Source organism: Scyliorhinus canicula, chromosome 16 (assembly GCF_902713615.1).
Source record: "Scyliorhinus canicula chromosome 16, sScyCan1.1, whole genome shotgun sequence".
Lineage (NCBI taxonomy): Eukaryota > Metazoa > Chordata > Chondrichthyes > Carcharhiniformes > Scyliorhinidae > Scyliorhinus > Scyliorhinus canicula.
Genome location: NC_052161.1, coordinates 84,993,222 through 85,019,516, shown reverse-complemented (window position 1 = coordinate 85,019,516; position 26,295 = coordinate 84,993,222). Strand labels below are relative to the sequence as shown.

Here is a 26,295-nt window from a genome sequence, read left to right as displayed (position 1 = left end):
AGCTTTAGGCATAATTAAGTACATAGAAGAACCTACAGACTGGGTAAACTCTACGTTTGTGTCAAAAAGCGTAATGGCGACCACAAATCTGTATGGACCCTAAAGATCTGAACCTCAACATTAAGAGAGAACATTACCTTATCCCAAAAAGGGAGGAAATAACATGTGAGATGGCAGGAGAAACTTGTTTCAGTAAATTAGATACATCACAAGGCTTCTGGCAACTTAAATTAGATCGAGAAAGCCCAAAGCTATGTACGTTCAGCACACCCGTTGGAGGATATTCTTCTTAAGGATGCGATTTGGCATAATTCTGCTTCAGAGATTTTTCATCGTGCCATGGACCATATAATAATAATTATCTTTATTGTCACAAGTAGGCTTACATTAACACTGCAATGAAGCTACTTTGGAAAAAACCCTAGTCGCCACATTCCAACAGTTGAAAGGATTCCAGGAATCCCGAGTTTATGCGGTTTGCATAATCATTTGGGGATTAACAATGAAAGAACATGACAAACGGCTTCTCAGTGTCCTGCGGAGCATTTAAAAAAATAAAAATGGCTTGAAGTTGAACAGGGCTAAATGTCAAATAGATGTGGGCATCTCAGCAGAAGGCGTTCAGCCTGATCAAGATAAAATAAGGGCAATCTTGCAGATGCTATGTCCCACGGGTAAAAAAATGCATTGAAGAATTCTAGGGATGATCAATTTTGTGGGCAAATTCATTCCCAATCTGGCAGCTAAAGCTGCACACCTTAGGGAAACTATAAAAAAAGACGCAACATTCCAGTAGTCCAACAGCCATGAAAAATGGTAAGCATTGCAAGTTTCACTGACAACAGCGCCAGTCCTGATATGGAACGCAGGTAAACGCAAATTGAAAAGGAATGCCTCAGGCTGATTGATGGGTTCACAAAGTGCCATGATTCTGGTCTTACCAATGTTTGTAGTGGAAACTGACCACAGGCGACTGATCGCTAGAACTTCAAAGAATCTTAATGAGATGTCTCTTGGATTCAACAAATGATCATAAGGCTACAACGGTATGACTTCGAGCTGATTAACACACCGGGCAAGCAACTCATTGTTGCTGATACACTATCCGATCCATAGCCGCAGGCATAGAAGAAACACGCCAGTTGGATGAGGACGTGCAGATCCATGTAAACCTGGTCACTGAGTCTTTGCCAGTACCTGACAACAAGTCAAAACTCATTAAAGAAGAAACCACCAAAGACATAATCTTGCAAAAGGTGAGGAGGCATCTCCATAAAGGATGGCCTAAAGGTTCCTGATCAAGTTTTTACAACGTACGAGCAGAGTTAAGTGATGTGAATGGCTTTTTACTGCGGAAACAGCAAATTGTGATTCCACAGTCATTAAGGTCAATGATCCTAACAAATTTGCATGAAGGGCACTTGGGGATGGAAAAGTGTGAGTGTAGAGCCAGAGGTGCAGTTTATTGGCCAGGGATATACCACGACATTGGTGAATAACTGGGAAACTTGTCAAAAGTTTGAACGAAAACTGATGCAGGTGGGTGAGATAGTCACAAGCCTGTGGCAGAAGGTTGGCCTGGATCTCTTTCAAGTGAATGGAAAGGAACACCTTCAGGTCATAGACTACTTTTCTAACTACCCGGAGATAGCACAACAGTCCAATTCCACGGCCAGATGTGTCATTAAGGACGTTGAAGAGATTTTTAGGTGCCACGGGATACCGAATGTAGTCCCTGTTTTGACAGTTATAAGTGGACAGAATTTGCACGGCAGTATGATTTCAAAGACGTCACCTCGAGTCCTCTGTACCCTCGGTCGACCGGTAAGGCTGAGAAGGGCGTTCATATCGTGAAACAGCTTGAAAAAAACATTAGATAGCCAAGATGACACCTATCTTGTGCTCCCTAAGTTATCGTTCTGCTCCACTAATCAAAGGGCTTTTGATAGCTCAGTTGCTGATGAACAGGCAACTGAGAACAACCTTGCCCTATATTCCTCAAGAACCAGTGAACCGTATGTTAAAGAAGTAACTGATCTCTCAAAAAAGGAGGCAAAAGGGATTTTACAATAGATCTGGAAAAAGAATCCAACCATTGCAGTCAGGTGACACGGTCAGACTGGAAGATGCCGAAGGGAATGGATGGTCTGAGTATGCAAAGGTACTGCGACAAGCAGGTCCAAACTCTTATCTCTTCATCACGGATGAAGGTGTTGTCTTGAGAAGGAACAGAAGAGCTCTGCTGAAAGTTCGGCAACCTTTTGTAATGCAACCACCAGAAGAAGTAGGTAGCGGTCCTAAGACTGCTGAAGAAGATACAGTGCAGCATACAGAGCAACAACAACAAGAGAAAGACACATAGGTACAAGAAGATCAACAAGCAGCATCCACAACTACAATGGAAGATGAAGTAACTTCACAAGTTCAGCCGCCACTCATAAGATCAACAAGGCTAAGACATAAACCTGAGAGACTGAATTTGTGACAAACTGTAAATAGTTTAAAGATGTAAATATTTATGCGTATCATATTGAATTGTAAAAGTGATCTAATCAATGTAAATAACTACATTTTCCAAAGGAAAGGGGATGTGACTATGTGCATAAAGCAATTCTGTATCTAATGTACCTCCGACCAGCAAGTGGCAGTGTAAGTGCACCATGCGACTCTGTGCCTCGGGGAGTTGGGGGTAAGTCGTGATGGGAGGGGATAGACATATTTTTCAGAGGCTCCATAACAATTAGTGTTGATAGTTTGTTCTTTATTTATTCAAGTTATCTTTACCACGCAGTTGTTTGATAATAAACTAGATGTTCGGTAGTGCATCATTCATATTGGCCAGTCTACAGAACATAACGGATGGTGGATAGGCTTGGGGGGGGGGGGGGGATGGGGATGGGGGAAAGAGAGTCAGGAGGTGAGTTACTCTCTGCAGGATTCCCAGTCTCTGATCTGCTCTGCTAGCCACAGTATTTATACGACTGGTCCCAGTTCAGTTTCTGGTCAATGGTAACGCTCCAGGATGTTGATAATGGGGAGGATTCAGCAATGGTAATGCCATTGAATGTTAAAGATGGGGGAGATGGTTAAATTCTGTTATGGATGACTGGTCAGCTCAGCAGTGGGTACGATTCTGGACCAGAGCCACAACCTTTAGTTTTAAGGCGATGCGGAAAGATCGATTTGTTACAGGTGTGATAATATATGAAATAGGGCCTGGTTATTACAAACAAATTTTATTAAAACAATAAAAAACAATATTTAAACTTCTAAACTTCAACCCTGACAATAATAAATGATGTGTTGTTTCTTAACTTTAACACACTGGTTCCCATTAAACAGCACTTTACATGAAGATGCGGTTGTGACGCCACTTACACAGGAGGCAAACGTGCATACTTTCCCTGACGAAACAATTTTTCTTCTGTTAGGGAAATTCTTTCAGAACCCTTTTCTAAAGCATTGGTGGCAAATTTCATGACGCCTCTTGGTCGCTTTCCAAAGCCGCCTTTCTGTACCTGTTCAAAACAGGATCACTATCTCTCTGTCTCTCTCGGCTTCATCCAGCTCCTCAAACAAAGGTTCTCCACTGGGGTGCCCACCATGAAACTATCATCATAATCTTGACTGTTTGATTGCCCACTACCGTTTATACAAAAGAACCGAGCCATGCTATTTAAATGCAACTAATCTCCCATTGATGACAAAGAGGCCATCAGACTCTGTAATGGCCTAATAGCTGGTCAGACAGGAGTGTCCCGAAAGACGATGGATCTTGAGGGATCCACCCTTGCTAAACAGGGGCATCCTGTGTATTCCCATTAATGGGTATTAAGTCTGAATGGGGTAATGTAACTTATGTCAGGTGTGGGCGTATCCCCCTTACTCCGCGCTAGCACTTTTTTCCCCCCTCAGACTGTTTAACCTCTAAATTGCCTATTCCATCTTGGACCTAATTTCTGGACCCCAGTTCCTAATATGTCCCTCGTGTAACCATTCTCTCAAACTGGTTGGTCCCAGTTCAGTTTCTGGACAATGACAACCCCCAGGATGTTGATAGTGGGGGATTCAGTGATGGTGATGCCATTAATTGTCAGAGGGGGAGATGGTTAGATTCTCACTAATTGGTCCAATTGAGCTACTGGCCAATGGTAACCCCCAGTATGTTGATGGTGGGTGGAGGCGGTGGGGGGATTTAGCGATTGTAATGAGCTGAGTCTCCCTGCCCTCTGCGATCCAGACTGGGGCCTGGGGCCAGGACTTCGCCACCAGGCTCAATTATGTCTGTTTTTCTCAGCAGGAGAACGTGGCTAACATCGGCACGGAGTTCCTGAGCAAGGCCCCACCGGGAATCGCCATTGAAGGCTACCTTTTCAAACGTGCATCGAGGTCTTCAAAAACGTGGAACAGGTGAGGTTGTGGTGCCTTGCCGGGCAGAGCGACAGGAGCAGGGGAGAGTTCTCTGTCGGATAGTCTTCCGTCCTTGGGCGGGGAGAACTGAGGAGGCATTGAGATGGATTCCGTTTCGGTGTCAAGAGGACCCCACAAAATGTTTGCTCAGTACTGAGGGAGCACCGCACTGTCAGAGGGTTAGTACTGAGGGAACGCCGCACTGTCAGAGGGTCAATGTTGAGGGAGCGCCGCACTGTTCGAGGGTCAGTACTGAGGGAGTGCTGCACTGTCAGAGGGTCAGTACTGAGGGAGTGTCGCACTGTTTGGAGGGTCAGTGCCGAGGGAGCGCCGCACTGTCAGAGGGTCAGTACTGAGGGAGTGCTGCACTGTCAGAGGGTCAGTACTGAGGGAGTGCCGCACTGTTGGAGGGTCAGTACTGAGGGAGTGTCGCACTGTCGGAGGGTCAGTACTGAGGGAGCGCCGCACTGTCAGAGGGTCAGTACTGAGGGAGTGCCACACTGTCGGAGGGTCAGTACTGAGGGAGTGCTGCACTGTTGGAGGGTCAGTACTGAGGCAGTGCTGCACTGTCAGAGTGTCAGCACTGAGGGAGCGCCGCACTGTCAGAGGGTCAGTACTGAGGGAGTGCCGCACTGTCAGAGGGTCACTACTCGGGAAGTGCTGCACAGTCGGAGGGTCAGTACCTACGGAGCGCCGCACTGTTGGAGGGGCAGTTGACGCAGCTGCTCACCTGTTGCTGGTCTGCGGAACTGTCCACGACTCTTACCACTCCCTCTCTGGCTGACTTTGAAAGTCGGTTTCAGATCATGGATCATTGGCTTTTTGCTTCAGGACTGGGTCTGGAGCGACAGGTGCTCGTCTCCTCTTCCCATTTAATTCCCATTTACTCCCTGAAGATGCAAAACCAGCTTTTAAAACACTGTTTGTTTAACAACCCCATGAAGCACTATCTTTTGCCCTTTTGCCCACGGTCTACCTGGGTAAAGAGGTTTCCAGCATCTTTAAAACTGATTAATTGCCTTTTGTGATGAAAAAAATGTTGTCTTTCTTGGGGGAAGAGGAACAGCCTAATGCATTAACCCTTTAAGGAACAGTGTTGTTTTAAAAAAACAAAATTCTTCCGGAATGTTCTTGGCCCTTGAAGGCGATTGCAGCATTTCTGACACTTTGCTCTTGTGTTTCTCTCCTCCTCCCCACCTCTCTCCAGGAGCTGGTTCACCATTCAAAATAACCAGCTGGTTACCAGAAGCATTGGAAGGTAAGACTGCTGGACGTCAGGGAGCAATCGGTCAGCTCAGCAACCCGCCCTCCCTCCCAAACCCCAGGACGTGCTGGGGGCGGGGGAACCTGGAGTTGGATATGCCCGGCGGTGAAGGGCGTCCCACGCAGGGTAGTGTCGCGGGCCGCCCTGGGTGTAGAATCTCAGGAACGTTTCAACACAGAAAGAGGCAACTCTGCCCCGGTGTTCCGATCCCAGACCAGACCCCAACAGTGGTTCAGTCACTGGACAGAAACCCCAGTATTTCATTTTAATTTTGTCAGACAGCAATGAAAGGATACCTCGCTCCAAGCATGATTTCACAAAGATATAGGGATATTGTATATTAAAACACACTTTATTACTAACCCAGTGTTAAAATATCTTTAACATCACCCCAGAAAATAACTTACAATCACCCCGTAAACATTGCTAATCAAAACAGTCACACACTAACTATCTTCATTCCCACTTAAACAACAAAAACATCTCGGCTCTCAATCCACTTTCAAATACAGTTAGCGCTCAGGAATACTTGCTGTAAAGGGATGTCTTGGACGCTCTGCCTCAGCCCCTGGCCCCTCCCACAGAATCCTAACCGTGCAGAAGGAGCCCACCTGGCCAATCAGGTCTACACTGGCATGTCGAGCACTCTTTCTTGGCCCACTCCCCCGTAACCCCCACCCAACCCGTGGGCACTTATGGGGCAAGTCAGCGTGGCCATTCTACAAAACCTGCACATCTTTGGATTGAGGGAGGAAACCCAAGCAGATACGGGGAGAACTCACAAACACCACGCACAGGACAGTCACCCAAGGACGGAATGAAAGCCGGGTCCCTGGCGCTGAGACAGCAGTGCTGACCCACTGTGCCACGGTGCTGCCCTAACTAAATTAACTACATAATCTCACTAAACTCAGGCCTTTAAACCTTACTGAACCAAATAGCTATAAAACAATGTACCTGAAATTCCTACATTTGTCACAGCTCCCCTCTTAAAAACACTGCTGTAACCTTTACCGCACAAAATAGTTACAATACAATACATCTGAAATTGCTACATTCACCACACTGCCCACAACCCACTGGGTGAAAACCTTTTCCCTCATGTCCTCTATAATCTTCCCAGCAATCGCACTCCCCTCTCCCTCCCCCACTTGCTGACCTTCCTGCTCAAGCAAAATGGGGCCCCTCCCATTCACACTCTCCAGGCCCCCTGACAATTTTGTCCCACCTTGATCACATTTCCTCACGGCCTCCTTTGCCCCAAGGAAAGTAACCATGGCCTATCCAAACTGTCCTCAATGCTACCATTTCTGGGTGGTAAATCTCCCCAGTACCCCCTCTGATGTGGTTACCAGAACTGTAAATGGTACCCGAGTTGTGGCCTAGTCAGTATGTTATATAGATCCAGTGTCACCTCCCTGCACTTATATTATGTGCTGTGGCTAATAAAGGCAAGGGCTCCATCTGCCTTTTTAACCAAACTTGTCAACCTCTCCTGCTGATTCAGGGATCTGTGGACACTCACTCTGAGGTCCCTCGCTTCCTTGGCACCTCTCAGTATCCTCCCAGAAACATTTGCCTTGTTTTGACCTCACCACATCCACCAGCCCACACTTATGTGGCTTGAATTCCATGTGCCAATTGCCTGCCCACCTGACCAGTCCATTGGTATCTCCCTTTGAGTTTGGGTCTGTGTGATTTGGGGGTACAGTGTGTACCCAGGTGTGTATGTACTTGTATACGTGTGTGGATGTGTGCATGTTTTTGCTTGTGTATGCATTTGCGTGTGTGTATGTTTGTATATTTGCATGTCTGTGTGCACGCATGTGTGCGTGCGTTTGGGTATGTGTTGGGTGTATGTCGTGCACACGTTTCCATGTGTGTGCACAAATGACCATTTGCATTTGGGTATGTGTATTCGGTCGCGTATGTGCTTGTGTGTCCATATGTGCGTGGCTGTGTATGTATGCATTTGGGTGTGTGCAAGACCATGTGTGTATGGCTGCGTGTAGGTGTGCATGATGGTGGGTATGCATGTTTGCAGCATGTGTATGTCTGTGTATATGTGTGGGGCTATACAACTAGACGCTAATCAGTGCTCACCTGCACTGAGTGCCTGCTTTGGCTGAGTGAGAGTGCTTTTGGAGTTGGGTGAACACGGAGTTAGGTGAAACTGGGGTTGGATTCCTGCCCATCACCAGGGTTGGATTCCTGCCCTTATTGACTTCGCAGTCGGCTTCACAGTGAAACAGTCGTGAGTTTAAAAAGTGCTTTCTTTATTTATTTTGTTTGAAGGAGGGGAATGACTGAGAAAGCGCACAAAGAAGTGTAATCCAGGGGTTATTACAATGAAGTAATATAAATAAACAAAAGTAGGGTAAAGGAAATAATATTAGCCTACGGGAGGTAAGTAAATAGTCTAATATAGCTTAAGTTTTGTTAAAAGGGTGTAAATAAGGGGCTTAAGGGTAGTCATGGCAGGGGACCTTGCACCTGTGATATGTTGTTCCTGGACAATGTGGCAAATCGGGCAGCATGGTAGCACAGTGGTTAGCATTGTTGCTTCACAGCTCCAGGGTCCCAGGTTTGATTCCCGACTTGGGTCACTGTCTGTGTGGAGTCTGCACATTCTCCCAATGTGTGCGTGGGTTTCCTCCGGGTGAAATAAAAATAGAGAAATACAGCACAGAACAGGCCCTCCGGCCCACGATGTTGTGCCGAACTTTTGTCCTAGGTTAATCATAGAATTGTGGACACTAAGGGCAATTTATCATGGCCAATCCACCCAACCTGCACATCTTTGGACTGTGGGAGGAAACCTGAGTACCCGTAGGAAACCCACGCACGCACGGGAAGGATATGCAGACTCCACACAGACAGTGACGCAAGTCGAAATCGAACTTGGGACCCTGGAGCTGTGAAACAATTGTGCTATCCACAATGCTACCGTGCTGCCCTTAAGAAGAAATTAATCTACACTCCATTATTCTACCCTAATCCATGTACCTATCCAATAGCTGCTTGAAGGTCCCTAACGTTTCCGACTCAACTACTTCCACAGGCAGTGCATTCCATGCCTCCACTACTCTCTGGGTAAAGAACCTACCTCTGACATCCCCCCTATATCTTCCACCATTTACCTTAAATTTATGTCCCCTTGTAATGGTTTGTTCCACCCGGGGAAAAAGTTTCTGACTGTCTACTCTATCTATTCCCCTGATCATCTTATAAACCTCTATCAAGTCGCCCCTCATCCTTCTCCGTTCTAATGAGAAAAGGCCTACCACCCTCAACCTTTCCTCGTCAGACCTACTCTCCATTCCAGGCAACATCCTGGTAAATCTCCTTTGCACCTTTTCCAAAGCTTCCACATCCTTCCTAAAATGAGGTGACCAGAACTGCACACAGTACTCCAAATGTGGCCTGACCAAGGTTTTGTACAGCTGCATCATCACCTCACGGCTCTTAAATTCAATCCCTCTGCTAATGAACGCTAGCACACCATAGGCCTTCTTCACAGCTCTATCCACTTGAGTGCCAACTTTCAAAGATCTATGAACATAGACCCCAAGATCTCTCTGCTCCTCTACATTGCCAAGAACCCTACCATTAACCCTGTATTCCGCATTCATATTTGTCCTTCCAAAATGGACAACCTCACACTTGTCAGGGTTAAACTCCATCTGCCACTTCTCAGCCCAGCTCTGCAGCCTATCTATGTCTCTTTGAAGCCGACAACAGCACTCCTCACTATCCACAACTCCACCAATCTTTGTATCATCTGCAAATTTACTGACCCACTCTTCAACTCCCTCATCCAAGTCGTTAATGAAAATCACAAACAGCAGAGGACCCAGAACTGATCCCTGCGGTACACCACTGGTAACTGGGCTCCAGGCTGAATATTTGCCATCCACCACCACTCTCTGCCTTCTATCGGTTAGCCAGTTTGTTATCCAACTGGCCAAATTTCCCACTATCCCATGCCTCCTTACTTTCTGCATAAGCCTACCATGGGGAACCTTATCAAATGCCTTACTAAAATCCATGTACACTACATCCACTCCTTTACCTTCATCCACATGCTTGGTCACCTCCTCAAAGAATTCAATAAGACTTGTAAGGCAAGACCTACCCCTTACAAATCCGTGCTGACTATCCCTAATCAAGCAGTGAATCAAGGGTTCAGTGAATTTGGGGCAGCAGGGTAGCATGGTGGTTAGCATAAATGCTTCACAGCTCCAGGGTCCCAGGTTCGATTCCCGGCTGGGTCACTGTCTGTGTGGAGTCTGCACGTCCTTTCCCTGTGTGCGTGGGTTTCCTCCGGGTGCTCCGGTTTCCTCCCACAGTCCAAAGATGTGTGGGTTAGGTGGATTGGCCATGCTAAATTGCCCGTAGTGTCCTAATAAAAGTAGGGTTAAGGGGGAGGTTGTTGGGTTACGGGTATAGGGTGGATACGTGGGTTTGAGTAGGGTGATCATGGCTCGGCACAACATTGAGGGCCGAAGGGCCTGTTCTGTGCTGTACTGTTCTATGTTCTATGTTCTAAGGGTGCTCCGGTTTCCTCCCACAAGTCCAAAGATGTGCAGGTTAGGTGGATTGGCCATGCTAAATTGCCCTTGTGTCCAAAAAAGATGGGTGGAGTTTACTGGGTTACGGGGATGGGGTAGAAGTGTGGACTTGAGTGGGGCACTCTTTCCAAGGGCCAGTGCAGACTCGATGGGCTGAATGGCCTCCTTCTACACTGTAAATTCTATGATTCTGTGAAATCATGGAAGCTTCAGTTGTGTCTGGTGACCACGTGCGCGGGAAGTGTGTCCAGCTGCAGTTTGTGGCTCACCGCATTTCGGAGGTGAAGATGAGTTCACTGTGGAGCACCCGCGATGCTGAGCATGTCGTGGACAGCATCTTCAGTGAGATAGTCTAGTCACGCTGCAGGTGAGGATTGAATAGACAGACAGGTGAAAGGTGACCACCAGGCAGAGTGGAGGAAGGCAGGTAGTGCAGGAGCCCTCTGTGGCCACCCCCCTCTCTCACAGATATACCGTTTTCGATACTGTTGGGAAGGATGACTGTGTAGGGGAAAGCAGTGGCAGCCAACTTCATGACACCATGGGTGGGTCTGTTGCACAAGGCGGGAGGAGGAAGAATGTCAGGGCTACAGTGGTAGGGGATTCAACTGTAAGGGGAACAGGCAGACGTTTCTGTGGCTGCAAAAGAGACTCCAGGATGGTATGTTGCCTTCCTGGTGCCAGGGTCAGGGATGTCACTGAACGGCTGCAGGGCATTCTGAAAAGGGAGGGCAAACAGACAGATATTGTGATACACATTGGTCCCAACTATACAGCCAGAAAAAGGGATGAGGTCCTGAAAGCAGAAATTTGGGAACTAGGAAGTAGATTATAAAATAGGACCCAGAGGGTAGTAACCTCTGGATTACTTCCGGTGTCACATGCTAGAGAGTATAGAAATAGGAGGTTAGTCCAGATGAATATGTGGCGGAGAGATGGTGCAGGGACATGGGACAGGCTTTAGATTTCTGGGACATGGGAGCAGCTTTAGGGACAGTGGGACTTGTATAAGGCGGACGGTTTGCACCTCAACCAAAATGGGACCAGCGTCCTTGCAGGGAGGTTTGGTAGTGCTGCTGGGGAGGCTTTATACTAACTTGGCAGCGGCCTGGGATCCTGAGAGAAGGTTCAGCAGGGATCGATGCACAGCCAAAATTAGAGGAGACATCAAGTGAGTCAGGAAGACATAGAATGTCGAGACCAGTTAACGCACCAGGGAGTTTGGCAAGATTGGATGGTATTTATTTTAATGTGAGGAGTCTGACAAACAAAGCAGATGAATTGGGGGCACAAATTAAAACATGGCGGCAGGATGTCACTGCTGTCACTGAGACATGGTTGAGAGAGGGGCAGGATTGGCAGCTCAAGATTCCACGATACAGGATTGTCATGTGAGATGGGTAAGGAGGTAAAAGAGGAGGGGGTGTCGCAATTTTGATCAGTGAATCAATTACCGCAGTAAAGAGGGACGACATCTTAGATGGCTCTTCAACTGAGGCCATATGGGTGAAACTTAAAAACCAAAAAAGGAGCAGTCACATTGCTGCGAGTCTTCCATCGTCCCCCTAACCGTCACAAAGAACAAAGAAAAATTACAGCACAGGAACAGGCCCTTCGGCCCTCCAAGCCTGCGCCGATCCAGATCCTCCATCTAAAACTGTCGCCTATTTTCTAAGGATCTGTATCCCTTTGCTCCCTGCCCATTCATGTATCTGTCTAGATACATCTTAAATGATGCTACCGTGCCCGCCTCTACCACCTCCACCGGCAATGCGTTCCAGTCACCCACCATCGTCTGCATAAAGAGCTTTCCACTTATATCTCCCTGAAACTTTTCCCCTCTCACCTTGAACTCATGACCCCTAGTAATTGAGTCCCCCACTCTGGGGGGGAAAAAGCTTTTTGCTATCCACCCTGTCTATACCTCTCATGATTTTGTAGACCTCAATGAGGTCCCCTCTCAACCTCCGTCTTTCTAATGAAAATAATCCTAATCTACTCAACCTCTCTTCATAGCTAGCGCCCTCCATACCAGGCAACATCCTGGTGAACCTCCTCTGCACCTTCTCCAAAAGTGTGAAAGATTTAGAGGGGTGAAATTCTTAAAATGCATCCAGGCGAGGGCAGCACGGTGGTGTGGGTTAGCCCTGCTGCCTCACGGCGCCGAGGTCCCAGGTTCGATCCCGGCTCTGGGTCACTGTCCGTGTGGAGTTTGCACATTCTCCCCGTGTTTCCGTGGGTTTCGCCCCCACAACCCAAAGATGTGCAGGGTAGGTGGATTGAACACGCTAAATTTGCCCCTTAATTGGAAAAAAAATGAATTGGGTACACTAAATTTATTTTAAAAATGCATCCAGGAGAGCCAGTACACAGAAGGTCCGACAAGAGAGAGGGGGTGATCCTGGACTTAATTTTGGGTAACGAAGCTGGGCAAATGGTTGGTGTATCTGTGGGGGAGCATTTTGCAGACAGTGATCATAACTCCGCTACATTCAAGATTGTTATGTAAAAGGACAAGGATGGGTCTGAGATCAAAGTTCTAAACTGGGGAAGGCAGATTTTAATAAGGTCAGATATGATTTGGCCAGAGGGGACAGGGAGCAGACACTTTTAGTCAAATCTGTGACAAAACAGTGGGACGCACTCAGGAAGGAAATGGGGAGAGTGCAGGGCCAACATGTTCCAATCAAGGAAGCAGGTGGGACCAACAAATCCAGTGAACCGTGGATATCGAGGGATGTACAGCACTGGATAATGAGAAAAGGGAGGCTGATGGCGGATATCGAGAGCTCAAAACAGCAGAAGCTCGAGAGGCGTATAGAATGTGCAAGAGGAAACTTAGAAAGGAAATTCGGAGAGCAAAAAGGGGACATGAAAGAATACTGGCAGCAAATCCTAAATTGTTTGACAAGTACATTAAGGGTAAAAGGATAACTTGGGAAAGAGTAGGGCCCATTGAGGACCACACACACTGGTACTTTGTGTGAGCTGCCGGAGGATGGAGGTCGGGTTCGAAATGAATACTTTGTGTCAGTGTTCACCCGTGAGAGGGACGGTGTGGGTATAGAAATCAGGGAGAAGGATTGTAATAAAATTAAAGAGATTGACATGGACAGAGAGGAGGTTCTGAGTGGTTTGGCTGGCTTAAAAGTAAACAAATCTCCAGGGCCAGATGAAATGTATCCCAGGTTGCTGAGTGAGGCAAGGGAGGAAATAGCAGGGGGCTGGCAATAATTTTCCTCTCTGACTGGAGGATCACCATTATTCAAGAAGGGAGAAAGGGACAAACCAGGAAACTCCAGGCCTGTCAGTCTAACCTCAGTGGTGGGGAAACTATTGGAAGCAATTCTGAGAGTCAGAATTAATGTGCATTTGGAGTTCGAGATTAATCAAGAGGTCAGCATGGTTTTGTCCTCCCAGCCCTCCGACGCTTACTCCTCGACGAAGAAGTCAATAAATGGCTGCCACCTTCAGGTGAACCTCTCAAGGCGAACTTGACTTTCTCTAGGCCAAGAAAGCTCGCCATGTCCGATAGCCATACCTCGGCCCTCGGGGGCCTTGAGTCCCTCTATGCTAACAGTATTCGTCGCCGGGCTACCAGGGAAGCAAAGGCCAGAACGTCAGCCTCTCTCTCTCTTCCTGGACTCCCGGGTCCTCCGAAACCCCAAAGATTGCCACCTCAGGGCTCATTACCACCCCAGTTTTCAATACCCGGGACATGACATCTGCGAATCCCTGTCAATACCCCCTGAGTTTAGGGCACGACCAGAACATGTGTACATGGTTAGCCGTCCCTCCGGCACATCTAGCACACTTGTCCTCCAGCCCGAAGAATCTGCTCATCCGGGCCCCGGTCATTTGGGCCCGGTGCACGACCTTAAACTGGATCAGGTTGACACTGGCGCATGTTGCGGTCGTGTTCACTCTGCCCAGGGCTTCTGCCCAGATACCGTCCTCCATCTCCCCCCGAGCTCCTCTTCCCACTTAAGCTTCAGGTCCTCGGTCTGTGTATCCTCAGCCCCCATTAGCTCCTTGTAGACGTCTGAGTCAGCATGATTTTGTTAAGGGGAGGTCATGTCTGACCAACTTGATTGAATTTTTTGAAGAGGTGACCAGGTGTGTAAATGAGGGCAATACATGTGACTGCTGAGCCTTCATGATGTGGAGATGCCGGCGTTGGGCTGGGGTGAGCACAGTAAGACGTCTTTCAACACCAGGTTAAAGTCCAACAGGGTTTGTTTGGAATCACTAGCTTTCGGAGCGCAGCTCCTTCATCACTCACCTGAGTGATGGGAGACTTAAGGTAAGAGTCCATGGGATCCTAGGAAATTTGGCAAATTGGATCCAGAATTGGCTGAGTGGCAGGAAGCAGAGGGGTGGTGGAGGGGTGTTTTTCTGACTGGAAGCCTGTGTCTACTGGGATCCCGCAGGGATCAATGTTGGGACCTATATAAATGATTTAGACATGGATGTAGGAGGTTTGATCAATAAGCTTGCGGATGATATAATTGGTAGGGTGGTAAATAGTGAGGAGGATAACCTCAGGTGACAGGAGGATATAGACGGGCTGGTCAGATGGGCTGATTAGTGGCAAATGGAATTCAATCCAGGTAGGTGTGAGGTGGACTTGGGTGGGACAAACAAGGCAAGGGAATAGACAATGAATGGCAGAACCCTGGGAAGCACCGAGGATCAGAGGGACCTTGGTGTGAATATACACCTGTCCCATAAGGTAGCAAAGCAGGTGGATACAGTGGTTAAGAAGGCATTTGGCATTTTTGCGTTTATTAGCCAAGGCATGGACTTTTAAGAGCAGGGAGGTTGTGCAGGAACTGAATAAAACGCTGGTTAGGCCATAGCAAGAGTATTGTGTGCAGTTCTGGAATCCACATTACAGGAGGGATGTGACAGCATTGGAAAGGGTGCAGAGGGGATTTACCAGGATGTTGCCTGGGCTGGAGAGCGTTAGTTATGAAGAGAGACTGGATTAACTTGGATTGTTTTCCTTGGAGCAGAGGAGACTTGAGGTGGACGCGATTGAGATGTCTAAAATAATGTGGGGCATTGATAGATTGACAGGAAGAACCTTTTCCCTTTGGTGGAGAGATCAATGACCAGGAGGCATAGATTTTAGGTGAGGAGATGGGAGGAAAAACCTTTTTACTCAGATGATGGTGAGAGTTTGGAATTGTCTGAAAGGCTGGTGGAGGCAGAGACCCCCGTAACATATGATGAGTATTTAGATGTGCACTTGTGATCGATCCCAAGGCTATGGGCCAAGTGCTAGAAAATGGGATGAGAATGGTTAGGTGGTTGTTTTCAATGACGTAGATGTGATAGACAGAAGGGCCTTTTCTTTGCTGTATGATTTTATGACTGTGTGTATGTGAGTGTGCACATGGCTGTTTGATACATGTGTACGGGAATGTATGCATTTGGAAATGTTTGTGTGGGGGCAGCGGGGAGGGAGCAGTGTCCGTGCGTGCCAGTGTGCGCCCCCACATGTGCCCCCCTGAGCACTCGTCTGTGCCTGTATGCCCGTGCAGCCTGTGCCATTGGGCATGCACATGTGTGTGTTTGCACACCTGTCTGGGTGTGCGTGCGTGCACCTGTGTGCGTATTATTAAGAATTTGAGCTGGCGAATAGATGGGATGAAGTGCGAGGACAGACTGACTCACTCTCGATCTTTGTTTGCCATTCTGACGCTTGTCTCTTTCTGTCTCTCTCTCACGTTCACTCTCTATCTCACACACGCTCGGCCTCACTCGTACCGATCCCCACTTGGGCCCCCTCCCCGCTGGGCCCCCTCCCCGCTGGGCCCCCTCGCCGCTGGGCCCCCTCCCCGCTGCGCCCCCTCCCCGCTGCGCCCCCTCCCCGCTGCGCCCCCTCCCCGCTGCGCCCCCTCCCCGCTGCGCCCCCTCCCCGCTGCGCCCCCTCCCCGCTGCGCCCCCTCCCCGCTGCGCCCCCTCCCCGCTGCGCCCCCTCCCCGCTGCGCCCCCTCCCCGCTGCGCCCCCTCCCCGCTGCGCCCCCTCCCCGCTGCGCCCCCTCCCCGCTGCGCCCCCTCCCCGCTGCGCCCCCTCCCCGCTGCGCCCCCTCCCCGCTGCGCCCGCTCCCCGCTGCGCCCGCTCCCCGCTGCGCCCGCTCCCCGCTGCGCCCGCTCCCCGCTGCGCCCCCTCCCCGCTGCGCCCCCTCCCCGCTGCGCCCCCTCCCCGCTGCGCCCCCTCCCCGCTGCGCCCCCTCCCCGCTGCGCCCCTCCCCGCTGCCCCCCCTCCCCCCTGCGCCCCCTCCCCGCTGCGCCCCCTCCCCGCTGCGCCCCTCCCCGCTGCGCCCCTCCCCGCTGCGCCCCCTCCCCGCTGCGCCCCCTCCCCGCTGCGCCCCCTCCCCGCTGCGGCCCCCTCCCCGCTGCGCCCCCTCCCCGCTGCGCCCCCTCCCCGCTGCCCCCCCTCCCCACTGCCCCCCCTCCCCGCTGCCCCCCCCTCCCCGCTGCCCCCCCTCCCCGCTGCCCCCCCCTCCCCGCTGCCCCCCCTCCCCGCTGCCCCCCTCCCCGCTGCCCCCCCTCCCCGCTGCCCCCCCTCCCCGCTGCCCCCCTTCCCCGCTGCCCCCCCTCCCCACTGCCCCCCCTCCCCACTGCCCCCCTTCCCCGCTGCCCCCCTTCCCCACTGCCCCCCCTCCCCACTGCCCCCCTTCCCCACTGCCCCCCTTCCCCGCTGCCCCCCTTCCCCACTGCCCCCCTTCCCCGCTGCCCCCCTTCCCCGCTGCCCCCCCTTCCCCGCTGCCCCCCCTCCCCGCTGCCCCCCCTCCCCGCTGCCCTCCCCCTCCCCGCTGCCCTCCCCCTCCCCGCTGCCCTCCCCCCTCCCCGCTGCCCCCCCCCCCTCCCCGCTGCCCCCCCCCCCCTCCCCGCTGCCCCCCCCCTCCCCGCTGGCCCCCCCCTCCCCGCTGGACCCCCCTCCCTGCTTTCCCACCCCTCCCCGCTGGCCCCCCCTCCCCACTGGCCCCCCTCCCCGCTGACCCCCCCTCCCTCCTCCTCTCCGCCTCCCTCCCTCCCCCTCTCCACCTCCCTCCTTCCCCCTCTCCGCCTCCCTCCTTCCCCCTCTCCGCCTCCTCCCTCCCCCTCTCCGCCTCCCTCCCTCCCCCTCTCCGCCTCCCTCCCTCCCCCTCTCCGCCTCCCTCCCTCCCCCTCTCCGCCTCCCTCCCTCCCCCCTCTCCGCCTCCCTCCCTCCCCCTCTCCGCCTCCCTCCCTCCCCCTCTCATTCTGCCTCCCCCACTCCCCCTCTCATTCTGCCTCCCCCACTCCCCCTCTCATTCTGCCTCCCCCACTCCCCCTCTCATTCTGCCTCCCCCACTCCCCCCTCATTCTGCCTCCCCCACTCCCCCTCTCATTCTGCCTCCCCCACTCCCCCTCTCATTCTGCCTCCCCCACTCCCCCTCTCATTCTGCCTCCCCCACTCCCCCCCTCATTCTGCCTCCCCCACTCCCCCTCTCATTCTGCCTCCCCCACTCGTTTCCTGTCACTGTCTGTCTCTCTACCCCTCTTTCTCTCTGTCACTCTCCACCTCTTTCTGTCTGTCATTCTCCCTCACTCCTGTCAGGTCTCCCAGGAGCAGATGGTGCCGTTAATGGAGGATTTGCGACTCTGCTCTGTCAGGCCGCTAGATGGCCTGGAACGCCGTTTTTGTTTTGAGGTTTTCTCCGTTCGCACGTAAGTACTGGCGGAGGGAGGCACAGAGTGCATCGGGATTAAGGGATTACAGGAAATGTCATGGCTCCTGGGGATGAGGTAGTGAGAAGAGGGCCTTGGAGATTTTAGGATCAAGCATCAGCCGGGGACGTGAGGGAGCTTGAGTGTAGGCCGGGGAGGTAAGAGAATGAAAGTGTAGGCCGGGGAGGTGACAGAGCACAAATGTAGGCTAGGGACGTGAGGGAGCACGAGTGTACGGACTGTAGGTTTGGGGGGAGCGAGGAAAAGCCCACTGATTTCTGTGTAACCCCTCTGCCGCTGCTCTCCCTTACAGAAGCTGTGTTCTCCAAGCAGACTCTGAGTCCCTGAGGGAGGCCTGGATTCGGGCTATTGAATCCAGCATCCATTCGGCCTACAGGGTGAGCCAGGATCCGGATAACGGCTCACAGGTGAGTGAATTGACCGAAATGAGGGGTGGAATCGGGGTGACATCCGGATGCTGACAGTGCAGCGCTCCCTCAGTACTGACCCTCTGACAGTGCGGCGCTCCCTCAGTACTGACCCTCTGACAGTGCGGCGCTCCCTCAGTACTAACCCTCTGACAGTGCAGCACTCCCTCAGTACTGACCCTCGGACAGAGCAGCACTCCCTCAGTACTGACCCTCCGACAGTGCGGCACTCCCTCGGTACTGACCCTCTGACAGTGCGGCACTCCCTCAGTACTGACCCTCTGACAGTGCGGCGCTCCCTCAGTACTGACCCTCTGACAGTGCGGCGCTCCCTCAGTACTGACCCTCTGACAGTGCGGCGCTCCCTCAGTACTGACCCTCTGACAGTGCGGCGCTCCCTCAGTACTGACCCTCTGACAGTGCAGCACTCCCTCAGTACTGACCCTCTGACAGTGCGGCACTCCCTCAGTACTGACCCTCTGACAGTGCGGCACTCCCTCAGTACTGACCCTCTGACAGTGCAGAACTCCCTCAGTACTGACCCTCTGACAGTGTGGCACTCACTCAGTACTGACCCTCTGACAGTGCGGCACTCCCTCAGTACTGACCCTCTGACAGTGCAGAACTCCGTCAGTACTGACCCTCTGACAGTGCGGCGTTCCCTCAGTACTGACCCTCTGACAGTGCAGCACTCCCTCAGTACGGACCCTCCCACAGTGCAGCACTCCCTCAGTACGGACCCTCCCACAGTGCGGCACTCCCTCCGTACTGACCCTCCCACAGTGCGGCACTCCCTCAGTACTGACCCTCCCACAGTGCGGCACTCACTCAGTACTGACCCTCTGACAGTGCGGCATTCCCTCAGTACTGACCCTCCCACAGTGCGGCACTCCCTCAGTACTGACCCTCCAACAGTGCAGCGCTCCCTCAGTACTGACCATCAGACAGTGCGGCACTTCCTCAGTACTGACCCTCTGACAGTGCGGCACTCCCTCAGTACTGACCCTCTGACAGTGCAGCACTCCCTCAGTACGGACCCTCCCACAGTGCGGCACTCCCTCAGTACGGACCCTCCCACAGTGCGGCACTCCCTCCGTACTGACCCTCCCACAGTGCGGCACTCCCTCAGTACTGACCCTCCCACAGTGCGGCACTCACTCAGTACTGACCCTCTGACAGTGCGGCATTCCCTCAGTACTGACCCTCCCACAGTGCGGCACTCCCTCAGTACTGACCCTCCAACAGTGCAGCGCTCCCTCAGTACTGACCATCAGACAGTGCGGCACTTCCTCAGTACTGACCCTCTGACAGTGCGGCACTCCCTCAGTACTGACCCTCTGACAGTGCAGCACTCCCTCAGTACGGACCCTCCCACAGTGCGGCACTCCCTCAGTACGGACCCTCCCACAGTGCGGCACTCCCTCCGTACTGACCCTCCCACAGTGCGGCACTCCCTCAGTACTGACCCTCCCACAGTGCGGCACTCCCTCAGTACTGACCCTCTGACAGTGCGGCATTCCCTCAGTACTGACCCTCCCACAGTGCGGCACTCCCTCAGTACTGACTATCCAACAGTGCAGCGCTCCCTCAGTACTGACCATCAGACAGTGCGGCACTTCCTCAGTACTGACCCTCTGACAGTGCGGCACTCCCTCAGTACTGACCCTCTGACAGTGCGGCACTCCCTCAGTACTGACCCTCTGACAGTGCGGTGCTCCCACAGTACTGACCCTCCGACAGTGCGGCACTTCCTCAGTACTGACCCTCTGTCAGTGCGGCACTCCCTCAGTACTGACCCTCCGACAGTGCAGCGCTCCCTCAGTACTGACCCTCTGACAGTGCAGCACTCCCTCAGTACTGACTCTCTGACAGTGCGACACTCCCTCAGTACTGACAGTGCAGCACTCCCTCAGTACTGGCCCTCTGACAGTGCGGCACTCCCTCAGTACTGACCCTCTGACAGTGCGGCACTCCCTCAGTACTGACCCTTTGACAGTGCGGCACTCCCTCAGTACTGACCCTCTGACAGTGCGGCACTTCCTCAGTACTGACCCTCTGACAGTGCGGCACTCCCTCAGTACTGACCCTCTGACAGTGCGGCACTCCCTCAGTACTGACCCTCGGACTGTGTGGCGCTCCCTCAGTACTGACCCTCTGACAGTGCGGCGCTCCCTCAGTACTGACCCTCTGACAGTGCGGCGCTCCCTCAGTACTGACTCTGACAATGCGGCACTCCCTCAGTACTGACTCTCTGACAATGCGGCACTCCCTCAGTACTGACCCTCTGACAGTGCAGCACTCCCTCAGTACTGACCCTCTGACAGTGCAGCACTCCCTAAGTACTGACCCTCTGACAGTGCGGCACTCCCTCAATACTGACCCTCTGACAGTGCAGCACTCCCTCAGTGCTGACCCTCTGACAGTGCGGCACTCCCTCAATACTGACCCTCTGACAGTGCCGCACTCCCTCAGTACTGACCCTTTGACAGTGCGACGCTCCCTCAGTACTGACCCTCTGACAGTGCGGCACTCCCTCAGTACTGACCCTCTGACAGTGCAGCACTCACTCAGTACTGACCCTCTGACAGTGCGACGCTCCCTCAGTACTGACCCTCTGACAGTGCGGCACTCCCTCAGTACTGACCCTCCCACAGTGCGGCACTCCCTCAGTACTGACCCTCTGACAGTGCAGCACTCTCTCAGTACTGACCCTCTGACAGTGTGGCACTCACTCAGTACTGACCCTCTGACAGTGCGGCACTCCCTCAGTACTGACCCTCTGACAGTGCGGCACTCCCTCAGTACTGACCCTCTGACAGTGCAGAACTCCCTCAGTACTGACCCTCTGACAGTGTGGCACTCACTCAGTACTGACCCTCTGACAGTGCGGCACTCCCTCAGTACTGACCCTCTGACAGTGCGGCACTCCCTCAGTACTGACCCTCTGACAGTGCGGCACTCCCTCAGTACTGACCCTCTGACAGTGCAGAACTCCCTCAGTACTGACCCTCTGACAGTGTGGCACTCACTCAGTACTGACCCTCTGACAGTGCGGCACTCCCTCAGTACTGACCCTCTGACAGTGCAGAACTCCGTCAGTACTGACCCTCTGACAGTGCGGCGTTCACTCAGTACTGACCCTCTGACAGTGCAGCACTCCCTCAGTACGGACCCTCCCACAGTGCAGCACTCCCTCAGTACGGACCCTCCCACAGTGCGGCACTCCCTCCGTACTGACCCTCCCACAGTGCGGCAATCCCTCAGTACTGACCCTCCCACAGTGCGGCACTCACTCAGTACTGACCCTCTGACAGTGCGGCATTCCCTCAGTACTGACCCTCCCACAGTGCGGCACTCCCTCAGTACTGACCCTCCAACAGTGCAGCGCTCCCTCAGTACTGACCATCAGACAGTGCGGCACTTCCTCAGTACTGACCCTCTGACAGTGCGGCACTCCCTCAGTACTGACCCTCTGACAGTGCAGCACTCCCTCAGTACGGACCCTCCCACAGTGCGGCACTCCCTCAGTACGGACCCTCCCACAGTGCGGCACCCCCTCCGTACTGACCCTCCCACAGTGCGGCACTCCCTCAGTACTGACCCTCCCACAGTGCGGCACTCACTCAGTACTGACCCTCTGACAGTGCGGCATTCCCTCAGTACTGACCCTCCCACAGTGCGGCACTCCCTCAGTACTGACTATCCAACAGTGCAGCGCTCCCTCAGTACTGACCATCAGACAGTGCGGCACTTCCTCAGTACTGACCCTCTGACAGTGCGGCACTCCCTCAGTACTGACCCTCTGACAGTGCGGCACTCCCTCAGTACTGACCCTCTGACAGTGCGGTGCTCCCACAGTACTGACCCTCCGACAGTGCGGCACTTCCTCAGTACTGACCCTCTGACAGTGCGGCACTCCCTCAGTACTGACCCTCCGACAGTGCAGCGCTCCCTCAGTACTGACCCTCTGACAGTGCAGCACTCCCTCAGTACTGACTCTCTGACAGTGCGACACTCCCTCAGTACTGACAGTGCAGCACTCCCTCAGTACTGGCCCTCTGACAGTGCGGCACTCCCTCAGTACTGACCCTCTGACAGTGCGGCACTCCCTCAGTACTGACCCTTTGACAGTGCGGCACTCCCTCAGTACTGACCCTCTGACAGTGCGGCACTTCCTCAGTACTGACCCTCTGACAGTGCGGCACTCCCTCAATACTGACCCTCTGACAGTGCAGCACTCCCTCAGTGCTGACCCTCTGACAGTGCGGCACTCCCTCAATACTGACCCTCTGACAGTGCCGCACTCCCTCAGTACTGACCCTTTGACAGTGCGACGCTCCCTCAGTACTGACCCTCTGACAGTGCGGCACTCCCTCAGTACTGACCCTCTGACAGTGCGGCACTCCCTCAGTACTGACCCTCTGACAGTGCAGCACTCACTCAGTACTGACCCTTTGACAGTGCGACGCTCCCTCAGTACTGACCCTCTGACAGTGCGGCACTCCCTCAGTACTGACCCTCTGACAGTGCGGCACTCCCTCAGTACTGACCCTCTGACAGTGCGGCACTCCCTCAGTACTGACCCTCTGACAGTGCAGCACTCACTCAGTACTGACCCTCTGACAGTGCGACGCTCCCTCAGTACTGACCCTCTGACAGTGCGGCACTCCCTCAGTACTGACCCTCCCACAGTGCGGCACTCCCTCAGTACTGACCCTCTGACAGTGCGACACTCCCTCAGTACTGACCCTCTGACAATGCGGCACTCCCTCAGTACTGACCCTCTGACAGTGCGGCACTCCCTCAGTACTGACCCTCTGACAGTGCGGCACTCCCTCAGTACTGACCCTCTGACAATGCGGCGCTCCCTCAGTACTGACCCTCCCACAGTGCGGCACTCCCTCAGTACTGACCCTCTGACAGTGCGGCACTCCCTCAGTACTGACCCTCTGATAGTGCGGCACTCCCTCAGTACTGACCCTCCCACAGTGCGGCGTTCCCTAATATTGACCCTTGAACAGTGCACCAAGTGATAATCATTCTGCTATGACCTGCTGCATTTGTTTTTTTTTGCCCACAGAGTTCAAACGTCAGTGCCCCCTCAGTGGGCCGGGAATGTCCGCGGGAAGGCCCAAGTGTCCTTCAGCAGGTTCTACGCTTGCCTGGCAATGAGAGGTGCTGTGATTGTGGGAGAGCTGATCCGCGATGGGCCAGTATTAACCTCGGCATCACGTTGTGCATTGAATGCTCTGGTATCCACAGGTCAGCAGGCAATGGGTTAACAATGTAGCCGACAGTAGGTGGGTGAGAGGGTTAATCCCCCTCCCTCCGATAGGGAAGGGGCTGCCTGGTGTGTGTAACTGGGAGGAGGTGGTTGAGAGGGTTAATCCCCCTCCGATAGGGGAAGGGGCTGCCTGGTGTGTGTAACTGGGAGGAGGTGGGTGGGAGGGTTAATCCCTCTCCGATAGGGGAAGGGGCTGCCTGGTGTGTGTAACTGGGAGGAGGTGGGTGGGAGGGTTAATCCCTCTCCTATAGGGGAAGGGGCTGCCTGGTGTGTGTAACTGGGAGGGGGTGTGTGAGAGGGTTAATCCCCCCTCCCTCCGATAGGGGAAGGGGCTGCCTGGTGTGTGTAACTGGGAGGAGGCGGGTGAGAGGGTTAATCCCCCTCCCTCCGATAGGGGAAGGGGCTGCCTGGTGTGTGTAACTGGGAGGAGGTGGGTGAGAGGGTTAATCCCCCTCCGATAGGGGAAGGGGCTGCCTGGTGTGTGTAACTGGGAGGAGGCGGGTGAGAGGGTTAATCCCCCTCCCTCCGATAGGGGAAGGGGCTGCCTGGTGTGTGTAACTGGGAGGAGGTGGGTGAGAGGGTTAATCCCCCTCCGATAGGGGAAGAGGCTGCCTGGTGTGTATAACTGGGAGGAGGTGGGTGAGAGGGGGTTAATCCCCCTCCGATAGGGGAAGGGGCTGCCTGGTGTGTGTAACTGGGAGGAGGTGGGTGAGAGGGTTAATCCCACTCCGATAGGGGAAGGGGCTGCCTGGTGTGTGTCACTGGGAGGAGGTGGGTGAGAGGGTTAATCCCCCTCCCTCCGATAGGGGAAGGGGCTGCCTGGTGTGTGTAACTGGGAGGAGGGGGTGAGGGGTTTAATCCCCTCCGGTAGGGGAAGGGGCTGCCTGGTGTGTGTAACTGGGAGGCGGTGGATGAGAGGGTTAATCCCCCCTCACTCCGATAGGGGAAGGGGCTGCCTGGTGTGTGTAACTGGGAGGAGGTGGGGGAGAGGGTTAATCCCCCTCCGATAGGGGAAGGGGCTGCCTGGTGTGTGTAACTGGGAGGAGGTGGGTGAGAGGCTTAATCCCCCCTCCGATAGGGGAAGGGGCTGCCTGGTGTGTGTAACTGGGAGGAGGTGGGTGGGAGGGTTAATTCCCCTCCGATAGGGGAAGGGGCTGCCTGGTGTGTGTAACTGGGAGGAGGTGGGTGAGAGGGTTAATCCCCCTCCGATAGGGGAAGGGGCTGCCTGGTATGTGTCACTGGGAGGAGGTGGTGGGAGGGTTAATTCCCCTCCCTCCGATAGGGGAAGGGGCTGCCTGGTATGTGTCACTGGGAGGAGGTGGGTGGGAGGGTTAATTCCCCTCCGATAGGGGAAGGGGCTGCCTGGTGTGTGTAACTGGGAGGAGGTGGGTGAGAGGGTTAATCCCCCCTCCGATAGGGGAAGGGGCTGCCTGGTGTGTGTAACTGGGAGTTGGGGGTGAGGGGGTTAATCCCCTCCGATAGGGGAAGGGGCTGCCTGGTGTGTGTAACTGGGAGGAGGTGGGTGAGAGGGTTAATCCCCCTCCGATAGGGGAAGGGGGCTGCCTGGTGTGTGTAACTGGGAGGAGGTGGGTGAGGGTTAATCCCCCTCCCTCCGATAGGGGAAGGGGCTGCCTGGTGTGTGTAACTGGGAGGAGGTGGGTGAGGCGGTTAATCCCCCTCCGATAGGGGAAGGGGCTGCCTGGTGTGTGTAACTGGGAGGAGGTGGGTGAGAGGGTTAATCCCCCTCCCTCCGATAGGGGAAGGGGCTGCCTGGTGTGTGTAACTGGGAGGAGGTGGGTGAGGGGGTTAATCCCCCTCCGATAGGGGAAGGGGCTGCCTGGTGTGTGTAACTGGGAGGAGGTGGGTGAGAGGGTTAATCCCCCTCCCTCCGATAGGGGAAGGGGCTGCCTGGTGTGTGTCACTGGGAGGAGGGGGTGAGGGGGTTAATCCCCTCCGGTAGGGGAAGGGGCTGCCTGGTGTGTGTAACTGGGAGGAGGTGGGTCAGAGGTTTAATCCCCCCTCCGATAGGGGAAGGGGCTGCCTGGTGTGTGTAACTGGGAGGAGGTGGGTGAGGGGGTTAATCCCCCTCCGATAGAGGAAGGGGCTGCCTGGTGTGTGTAACTGGGAGGAGGTGGGTGAGGGGGTTAATCCCCCCTCCCTCCGTTAGGGGAAGGGGCTGCCTGGTGTGTGTAACTGGGAGGAGGTGGGTGAGAGGGTTAATCCCCCTCCGATAGGGGAAGGGGGCTGCCTGGTGTGTGTAACTGGGAGGAGGTGGGTGAGGGTTAATCCCCCTCCCTCCGATAGGGGAAGGGGCTGCCTGGTGTGTGTAACTGGGAGGAGGTGGGTGAGGCGGTTAATCCCCCTCCGATAGGGGAAGGGGCTGCCTGGTGTGTGTAACTGGGAGGAGGTGGGTGAGAGGGTTAATCCCCCTCCCTCCGATAGGGGAAGGGGCTGCCTGGTGTGTGTAACTGGGAGGAGGTGGGTGAGGGGGTTAATCCCCCTCCGATAGGGGAAGGGGCTGCCTGGTGTGTGTAACTGGGAGGAGGTGGGTGAGAGGGTTAATCCCCCTCCCTCCGATAGGGGAAGGGGCTGCCTGGTGTGTGTCACTGGGAGGAGGGGGTGAGGGGGTTAATCCCC

At 53.8% G+C, this 26,295-nt stretch overlaps 1 protein-coding gene across 1 annotated transcript in view; it reads left to right on the top strand.

The window, feature by feature from the left end:
- Positions 1–26,295, top strand: part of LOC119951005 (arf-GAP with coiled-coil, ANK repeat and PH domain-containing protein 3-like) — a 124,200-nt gene that overhangs the window by 60,205 nt on the left and 37,700 nt on the right. Inside the window, exons 10-15 of the mRNA XM_038774036.1 lie at positions 4,298–4,410; positions 5,618–5,668; positions 10,714–10,855; positions 17,837–17,946; positions 18,260–18,374; positions 23,455–23,636. Of these exons, the coding sequence (XP_038629964.1) occupies positions 4,298–4,410; positions 5,618–5,668; positions 10,714–10,855; positions 17,837–17,946; positions 18,260–18,374; positions 23,455–23,636 (713 nt within the window). The remainder of the gene's footprint in view (positions 1–4,297; positions 4,411–5,617; positions 5,669–10,713; positions 10,856–17,836; positions 17,947–18,259; positions 18,375–23,454; positions 23,637–26,295) is intronic.